The sequence below is a fragment of the Tupaia chinensis genome, unplaced genomic scaffold (assembly GCF_000334495.1).
Source record: "Tupaia chinensis unplaced genomic scaffold, TupChi_1.0 Scaffold144255_1, whole genome shotgun sequence".
Taxonomy (NCBI): domain Eukaryota; kingdom Metazoa; phylum Chordata; class Mammalia; order Scandentia; family Tupaiidae; genus Tupaia; species Tupaia belangeri.
The window spans coordinates 1,156,989-1,166,499 of NW_006204113.1; the positions used below are offsets into that span (position 1 = coordinate 1,156,989).

The following is a 9,511-nucleotide window of genomic DNA, read 5'->3' on the forward strand; positions in this document are numbered from 1 at the left end:
TAAACAAAAACCCCCCCCCAAAAAAAAAAAAAAAAAGCAGTGCAAATAGGACAGGGACGAAGGTCAGTGCATTAGGGATTATGGAGGCTGCAACTAAATGACTGACTTGTATTTCTAAGTCTCCAGCTGCTGGGTGTTCCATGACCTGAGGACATGACTCGACTCTAGAACTCTTCATTCTTTCTGTCCTTTTCAGGTCTGAATTTGAGTACATTTTACAATATGTACAATTTATGCTTTTCCATTTGTCAACTCCTACTTCTACTCTTTCAAGGCCAAACTCAATCCTTCTCTCCCCTATATGGCCTTTTCTGACCACTACAACCTGTAGCGATTCTCCTCATGCAGGAACAGATCCTATTGCTGGAACTGGGCAACTGAGAAACAAGCGGCCTTAAACAGCTCTTGCACTATTCCACACTTTGAGAGCAAGATCCCACGTCTGTATCTGGCAGACGCGCAGCACACTGACGCACAGGACAGGCACTGACGCTGAAGTGCCGAGAGCTGGTGAAAGCAGGAGAGAGCAACAGTGGGCCAGTCAGTCACTTGCCGTCCAGTGGGATATTTCAAGGGTAAGGAATTGGTCATGAATATAACTGAAAGCTTAAGGAATAAAGTGCTCAAGGAAGGTTTTGCACTGAAACTTAAACTGCCGCTATGTACTCAAGATATTAGGGCTCTAGAGAACCTCCTAAAGGTCTACTATGAAGCCTTCTCTCTTTTACCTACAAGGAAATTACAGCTGATATAAATTAATACATCATAGCATTTAAAAAAGAAATTATTATTTTATTATTATTATTATTATTATTATTAGTTTGCTGTAGTGCATGTGTACTCATGAGAGAGAGAGAGAGATGGAAAGGAAGAAATCATCCCCCTCTCCAGGTTGAAAGGGGGAAGCCACACCACAATCCCTTCTCCTTCATTCTCCTCTTAGGAGGAGGAGGACACGCACACACACACACACCCCTACCTGGCTTTTCCTACCCCACCCACCCCCCAAGCTCCCAGTTCAGGACTCAAACTGCAATCAGACATGTGGGATCTAGCTGCCTTAACCTTCATACCACTTACTGGTCCATTATTTATTATACTTTCTAGTTGAATAATTTGTTACTTCATTTTTCTAAATTACACCTTTTTGTTGATATTCTCTATTTTGTCCATGAGTTCCTTTAGCTTTATGAGCATATTTAAGACTATTAAGCACTGTCTCTGCTTCCTCAGGCAAATGGGTCATATTTTTTATCTGTGCATCCTTCATAAACTTTTGCTGAAAACCAAACATGTTAAATATCACATATGATGACTTTGGACAGCACATTTTTTACCCACCTCAGGATTTTATTTTTAATGCTATGGGCTGTTTGGTGATTTCTAAACTATTTTCATGAAGCCTATATTCTTGTCACATATGAGCTCTTAAGTCCCTGTTTCTTCAGCAAGTGTTCAGTTCATTCAGTGGCAGGAGCTGATAGGGATTTACTTGAGTGGCAGGAGTTGATAGAAGGGAAAGGAAAATTTCTCCCAGCCTTTGCAAATTAATGTTGTGTTGGGCTGGTCCTTTAACACATGGTCAGGCTATTTACAACTCTGTTTTAGTTATCACTTCCAGCTTGAGATATACATAGAAAACAGTCAGGGATAAAAGTTTAGGGTGTTCTCTGGACATTTCTGAGCACACATCCAGCCCTGGGCATGCACATGACTTTTTTTTTTTTCTCTGTGTACACTGGCATTTTTAAATGCTCTAATTTCTCAAAGATATTCTATTTGGGAGATACTCTCTCCCTAAGATACTCTCTGTTCCTCCCAGGTTTTTGGTGTTCTATTTTATGTCTTAAGAGTAATATATTCCCTAGGTCACTGTGATTTCTTTGATTGTCTTCAACATTTTCTACTAATGTCCACCATTTCCCCCTGCCTGAATTCTGAGGTAGGCGAAACAAAAGCAAACACCTTACATCAGTCCTTCAGGTAAGCACCAGACAATATAGAACAAAGTAAGTCTTTGATTATAAGATCTATGCAGCTCCCTCCAGAACCAGGAACCACAGTCCCACCCACACGGTAAATATAGGCTGCCATCTTCAAGGCTTCCACAAAGCTGAAGAGAGAAGGACAAGTAAAAATGTCCTTACCTGTCATTTTTACGCTGCCTATTTCTTGGCTTGATCTTCACCTGACTGCTGTAAAAAACACTGTTTTCCAGAGTTCTGTCAAAGTTGATTCTAAGAGTTGATTCTAATTTGCTTGGATTCTATGAAAGAAACAGTCCTTGGAGGTACCTACTCCTCTATCTTTGCTGATGTCACTCATCATCTTCAATTTTTTGATACAGAATCTTGAGTTTCTCCTTCCTCTTGACACCCACAAACTTATATTGCTGGGCATGGAGATAGCATGATGTCTTAACCTGGCTTATTTCTTTACTCACAGGTAATTTGAAGGTCATGGTATTCTGTCTCTTAGTACTTCTTAAGGTACAGGTTATTATGTGTGGTTTTGTTTGTACTTCTCTTTGGTTTTATGCTTTTTAGGAAGGTAAATGTGGATATTTGAAGTCCAGTATGAAAGAGTAGCATGCTATTGTTATCCAACCCTAGTCAAAAGGAAAGAGAAAGCCACCAGGTCTAGGACCCGAACCATGGTAGCCATGTAAGAGTCTAGTGCCTTAACCACCATACCATCTACTGGCCTGTCATAGCATTTTTAAATAAAAATAAATATGAATAATCTAAAAGGAGGTCAAGATCCTCAATGCAAAGGTCTGGTGACTCTGGGTCAAAGAATTTACGAGGTACTATTTACTATTCAGAGAAGCCAAGCAAGTGATTCTTAAAATGTTGGAAGGGCAAATCAAAGACCAATTGAGAATCTTAGCAAAGATGAGCCCTTGGTGGGCTAGTCAGATGGCATAGTGATTAAGGCGCTTGGATCCCATATGGCCACCTGTGGTTAGAGGCCCAGACCTGGCAGTTTGAAAAATGCCCCAGGTACGTATGTGTACATGCCCAATATCCTAAGAGGAGAAGGACTGTGGGGTGGTCATTCCCCACTGGGGAACGCTTTCTCACTTTCTATCTCCTCTTCGGGGAGCACATATGCCCTACAGCAAATGAAACATAAACATTAAAATGTTAGATTTTTCTGTTATGTATATTTTACCACATGTGCAAGAGATCAGAATAAACAGTTTCACAATTAATCCCAAACAAAACCCCGCATGTATACTGTAAAAATGTGTACATTTTATTACATTAAAAAAATGCATGACTATTCAGTCATGCTGTGGGTATTAACTGATTATAAAGTTTTCCCTCCATGAAACCAATGAGAATTAACAAAAATGTCATCTATCTTCTGGATGTCAGAAAAAAAAAAAAACCCATGTGAGAGACTGGGCTTTGTTTAAAAAGCAATAACTGATTTACAAGCATCACCTTGAAATGCCTCAAGCAGAGGCTGGAATGTGTCTGGGGGTTGTTGGAATTCAAGAATTCACAAATCTCCTGCCAGAAGAGAATGGCAGGCTGGGTAGGCAGATCTAGCAAGAGTCCTGTCCCATCTGCTAACTTACTAAGTGCTATAAATTCCAGTGAACACTATCCATGGTCTTTAGGTTTTATTTCAGGAGTACTTTAGAATCTACTGGGGATTAAGTTTCTGATTTTGTTTCTACTCAGCCTACTGCTAACAACAAGGCCCTGCTGCAGCCCAAAGCCAGCTTTTGGGGAAGCTGCAAACACTCTTAACGTTAAGTGACACTAGCATTAATGTTCATAAGTGAAAGGAGAGAAGTGCTCCCCCACATGTTGAAGATTAACGAGGCAGTCAAATAGCTCTGATACGTGTTAAGAATAGACCCAAGTGTACCATAATGCTGTCATTTAGCGCTCTTCAAAGTCAGCTAGGACAGGGAAGCAACAACTATTTTGAGGGTAGTTTTGAAAAGGGTCTCGGAACAGTATCACCTTCCACCTTTCACTTCCCTGAGTGAAAATGATCGGAGAGGTAATGAGGACACAAAACCTCCATGAGAGCGAAGACCACGTTTAGATTTTGCACCACTGATCCCCACTACCTAGACCACACCCCGTACTGCAGCAGGCATACAATTATTTATTGATGAGTAAGTAAGTCTTTGAGAGTTCCTACCCTTTCCCCATCCCCGTGTAGGTACTCTCCCCTCATCTCTGGCTTGCGGACTCTTTCTGAGAGGCACTTTCATCTCTTCATTTAACTCTGAAATAAGTTGGAGGGTGGTGAGGACACGTGCTTGCTAATCATCCTTCTCCAGACTGCCTCCTGTGCCAGAATGAATTTTTATTATTGGTCTGTGACTGCTACTGCTGGAGAAAGACTTGGCCTGACCTTCCCAAGCTGCCGGATGAATACTGCACGTGGCAGTCAGTGAAATGTGCCTTGCTTTTTTTTTTTTTTTTGTAAAGAAAAAAGCTTTTAAACTAACAGAGCTCACTGTGGCAGGAAAGTCATCCATCTCTCACTGTTAAAAACTGAAGATGCTGGATTCTTTTGCATAAGAATGATTTAGTAAAAGTGACCTGAACTGGTCCAACAGGAAAAAGGCAGCATCACAAAGCACCTCACAGAGAACACAACCACCAAAGAACAGCTCTCAGACTGCTCTGCAGGCAAGAGGGAGAAAGGAGAATGAAAGTCATTTACAAATGCGGATGTAAGTGTGAGGGCAGACTCTCACAGCTGGCCTCACCAAAGACAACGGCTATGTCAAAGGGAGTAACTGACAGACTGAGTCCCATCCATGCAGCTGAGGAGCCTGCTAGGTGGTGCTTCTGGGCGAACGGGGGAGCTGTCAGGGACAGAGGAACAATGGTCATACCTTAAGTTGACTGGCTGGTCCTGCCACCAAGAAGCTCAAAGAAGAGTTACGGAACATGTGGTCTAAGGACCCTGGCCCTCTAACTTGGGAGTAGGGTGGGAAGAAAAGGGAATCGTGTGAATAGGATGTCTTATTTTGTGCTTTTAAAAACAGGACTCAAGAGTCTCATTCTGAAACATCAAGTTCAATCCCATGCCACGCTAAAGCCCCATCTGTACTTTTATATAATGCAGAGCTGAGTGCAGGCACTTTGGGACAAGGGGAAATCAGGCCAGATTCAAGGAAAACAAACACACGAAGCTGTCTGCATCTCCAAGTCAGACCACACCATGGAAAAACCTGCTCAGAAATAACTGCTCAAGGCAAAGGGAATTCAAAAACTAAGGAAAATCTGTCCCAATAAAGGTTCGATATTTTAACGAGTCAAATAGCTTCAAATTAAGCTGAACTCAGGGTTTTCTAATTGGCAGTTTCATCCATTTCTAAGTTCTTATTTCTTATTCTTGAAAATCAAAATGACTCTGTGACTGAAATTTAAAAAACAAATGCGTTATTACCCACTCGAATTCACCAAATTTTCACCTACATATCTTTTATATAATTAAATAAGCCCTTCAGGTGGCACAAGTGCAGAAGGCGTCACTACTTGAAGCACTACCAATCAATCTACCAGTTCCTCTCAGCAGCCTGGCTATGCTGTCCTCTACCTCAGGCACAAAATCCCCCTGCCATCAGAGGGCAGGCGACTGCTTGATTCTAGCCACCAACAAGGTCACTCTGGGAAGAGCGATGACTTACCTGCTCCTCTGACAGTTGGGATATGTGATTCACAGCAGCATAGGACTCAATTTTGGGGTTGAAGTGGTTGATGATGGCTCTGAAACAAAGAATTAACATTAATACAGTGCCAAATGGAAGGAAACGTTAAATCTGTTTAAAATAAGGACGGATACCCTCTGTTTTAAAGCATTAGCGCATAGGAGTGGCTGTCAGAAGGTAACCGTTCTCCTATTGAACATGAGGAGGGCACCAATGGGAGTGAATTGATAACTGATTTTGGAAGGGCTTAATTTATTAGGAAGAGAACAGAATCAAGTATCTCTGCTCTGCAAGTAAAAAAAAAAAAACCAACACAACCAACCAACTGAAAAACCCCAAGACTTCAGATAAGAAACAGGATCCATAGGGCTGAGCACTAGGGGGCCCTGCGGCTTCAGAAAGGAAAGTACAGTAGGTCCAGGCACAGTGGGGCAGCCTTAACCCACGCCCTGCAATTGGGGTTTGGTTCCCAGGTCAGCTGGTGTGAGCTAGGCGGGCGCACATGCTCGTCGTCATTCGGGGGAGGATCACGACATCAGACCCTGTACAGGTCGGCTGTCTCTTTCTCCCTCTATCTCTCATGAAATGAATAAATAAACATTTAAAGAAAAAGAAAAAAAAAAGTAGTACTCTTCTGTTTTGACTTGGGAGAACAAGGCATTAAATAAAGCTAGGCCAACACAGTCTAAATATAGCCTCTGAGTAAACCAAGCTTAGAAGCTCTTCAAAGCTTAGAAGCAATCTTTACATTTGTTAGTAAATAGTTGGGAAGCAAACTTTTATTTCCGACTATTCAAACCAAAACCCAAGTGTCATTTCCAAACCCTCCTTTTCTCTCACTCACTGACATCCAGTGGTACAGGTCTCTTCCAATCTACCTCAGAGGTCAGCTGCGGTGCTGCAGCTGAAGTCACATGGCAAAGTCCTGGCTTTGCATTACAATATGTCCCTGTCTACACAGGACACACGAACCTGGTTGGGCCTGGAGGGTAGATCACTGCGTCTGAAGACCATGTTGGGGTGCTTCCCCCTGCCACTCTCTTGTACAAAAGAAATAAACTTAAAAATCTCTGAAATCTGAAATGATTTTTCCTGAAACGAATGTCTTTGTATAGGTCCTTAACATTACTTGCCTGGTGTAGCCACAGAGAGCACAGGTTTTAGATCAAGGTTTGACATGAGTCCATACTGATAGACGTAAAAGAGAAGACGAGACAAATCTTTCTTAGAGAACAATTTCAAATAATACGTATAGACACCGCCCCTATAGGAGACACAGTTTAATTCCCACTGTCACTGAAGATAGGCTAGATTTAGTGATTTATTTCCAATGATCAGAGTAGCAAATGGGAAAAATAGCAACTTCACAGTAGAGAAACTTGGCAAAAACTACCTCAATCAAGTGATGAAAGTTACCGTTACCAGTGATGTCATACGGCCATCAAGCAACACCGGGCATGACCTGATAAAAAAGGCATTTCACTCTGCATTATTCTTTTTTTTTTTTTTTGGAGAGGTTTTTGCTATAGGGGGCGCGTGCGCTCGCCAGACAGAGACAGAGGCAGAAAGCGAGAAATCACCCCCCAGAGGGGATGGCCACGCCGCAATCCCTTCTCCTCCATTCTCCTCTTGGGATCTTGGGCACGCACGCACGCACACATGCCCGGTGTGAGTTTTAAGTCACTGGGTCCAGGACGCGAACCGCGGTCGACTACGTGGGAGTCCAGTGACATAGACTCTGCATTATTCTTGCAAAAATACACAATCTCAGCCTAATCATAAGAAAAACACCAGACAAACCAGACTGGGGACATTTTACAGGAGACCTGGCTGTTCTTAAGACTGATGTAAAGATCATGAAAAATAAGACCTGAGAAATTGTCACAGAGCAGAGGACATACTGACAACTAAATGCAGTATGGTACCCTGAATTGGCTCTTGGAACGAAAAAGATATTAATGGAACTATAAATAAAATATGGAGTTTTGTTAATAGTAATGTATCAATGCCAGTTTCCTAGTGTTGACAAATGTACCATGGTAACACAAGATAGGATAAACTGGGCTGAAAGTATACAAAATGTGTATATTTTCTTTGCACCTTTTCTTTTCTTTTTTTTTAGAGGTTTTTGCTATAGGGCGTGTGCGCTTGCCAGAAAGACAGAGACAAAGAGAGAGAAAGAAAGGGAGAAATCGCCCCTTGGGGGGATGGCCATGCCACAATCCCTTCTCCTCCATTCTCCTCTCAGGATCTTGGGCACACACGCACACGCGCCCGGCGTGAGTTTAAGCCACTGGGTCCAGGACTCAAACCGTGGTCAACTACATGGGAGTCTAGCGACATACCCATTATGCTAACCATGGGTTCCCTTTGCACTTTTTCTGTAAACCTAAAATTATTCCAAAATAAAAAATGTATTAAAATGTGTGTACGTGTGAGAGCATAATAGAAATCAGTATTTTTATTTTTTAATTTGCCAGAGGGTGTCGGCACTTGCCAGAAACCTATAGAGAACCAGAGAGAGAGGGAGAGAGAAAGCACCCCACCAGTGGGGCATGGCCATGCTGCAAACTCTTCTATTTCTCCATCTTGTTGGCATTTGGGGCACACATGCACATGTGCCCAGCATGTCTTTCAAGCCACTGAGTTCAGGATTTGAACCACATGGTCAGTATGTAGGACCTGCCCCTTAACCAGGGAGCTACAGGGCCAGCCAGTATTTTCTTTTTAAAGACAGCTTACTGATAGTTAAAAATATATATATTATAGGACCGTTTATTCTACATTAGATAATAAAAGTTTGAAGTATACACACACACACACATACACACAAATACATACATATATTGACAACTTGTTTTTCTGACTGATTTTTAGCAAACTACATATCTCGATGGCAGGAAAAGTGGGAGTCGCAGTAACTACCTCAGCCCTTAGGACAGCACCTGGAAATAATACTGTAGGTGTACGATTAATGTTTGTTCAAAGAGTGACTAAATCTTAGAAAGTTCTTCTAACATTTACACAACTCATATAATGTAAATGTATAACATTTATATAATAGAAACCTGAAAAATGGGGGGCCGGCAGATGGTGTGGTGGTTAGGGGTGCTGGCTTCCCACATGGCCCACCGCAGTTCAAGTTCTGGACCTGGTAGCTTGCTTCCTCACTTTCCCTCTCTCTCACTCTGTCCCTCTCTGGTCAAATTAAAATAAATGAATACAGTTAAGTTAAATAAAATAATTCTTTAAAAAAAATAAATAGAAACCTGAAAAGCAATGTCACACATCTAGCACAATGCCTGGCACATAATTAACGCTCAATAAATATTTGATGAATTAATAAATCAAATAGACTAGAAATGGGTCAGGAGGAAAAGGAGAATTCTGAAACCTTTTTCCAGAGACTACCAGGAGGGGTAGAGAAAATATCTATACATTAAAAAGGCTGTGGCTTAGTCAAATCCAAAGTGAGAGTTTTATACCAAGTGGAGGTCAAATAGTTTTGAGGATATTGGCAAGGATAGACAGCCCAGGGACCAGCAGATGGCGTAATGGTTATGTTGCTGAACTCCTATGTAGTCAACTGCAGTCTGAGTCCCGAACCTGGCAGCTTAAACCCACACTGGGCACATGTGTGTGCATGCCCAAAAATCTTTTTTTTTTTTTTTGAGAAGTTTTTGTTATACGGAGTGTGCGCTCGCCAGAAAGACAGAGAGACAGAAAGCGAGAAATCACCCCCAAGGGGGATGGCCATGCCACAATCCCTTCTCCTCCATTCTCCTCTTGGGATCTTGGGCACGCACACACATGCGCCTGGAG

General features: G+C 42.0%; 1 protein-coding gene and 1 long non-coding RNA gene across 2 annotated transcripts in view; one reads left to right on the top strand and one right to left on the bottom strand.

Annotated features, from left to right (window-relative positions):
- The window catches only part of ARMH3 (armadillo like helical domain containing 3), a 270,864-nt gene that overhangs the window by 33,838 nt on the left and 227,515 nt on the right, over positions 1-9,511 (bottom strand). Inside the window, exon 24 of the mRNA XM_014583337.2 lies at positions 5,669-5,747. Coding sequence (XP_014438823.1) covers positions 5,669-5,747 — 79 coding nt within the window. The remainder of the gene's footprint in view (positions 1-5,668; positions 5,748-9,511) is intronic.
- Positions 1-9,511, top strand: part of LOC102491719 (uncharacterized) — a 27,040-nt gene that overhangs the window by 3,530 nt on the left and 13,999 nt on the right. The window lies entirely within an intron of this gene.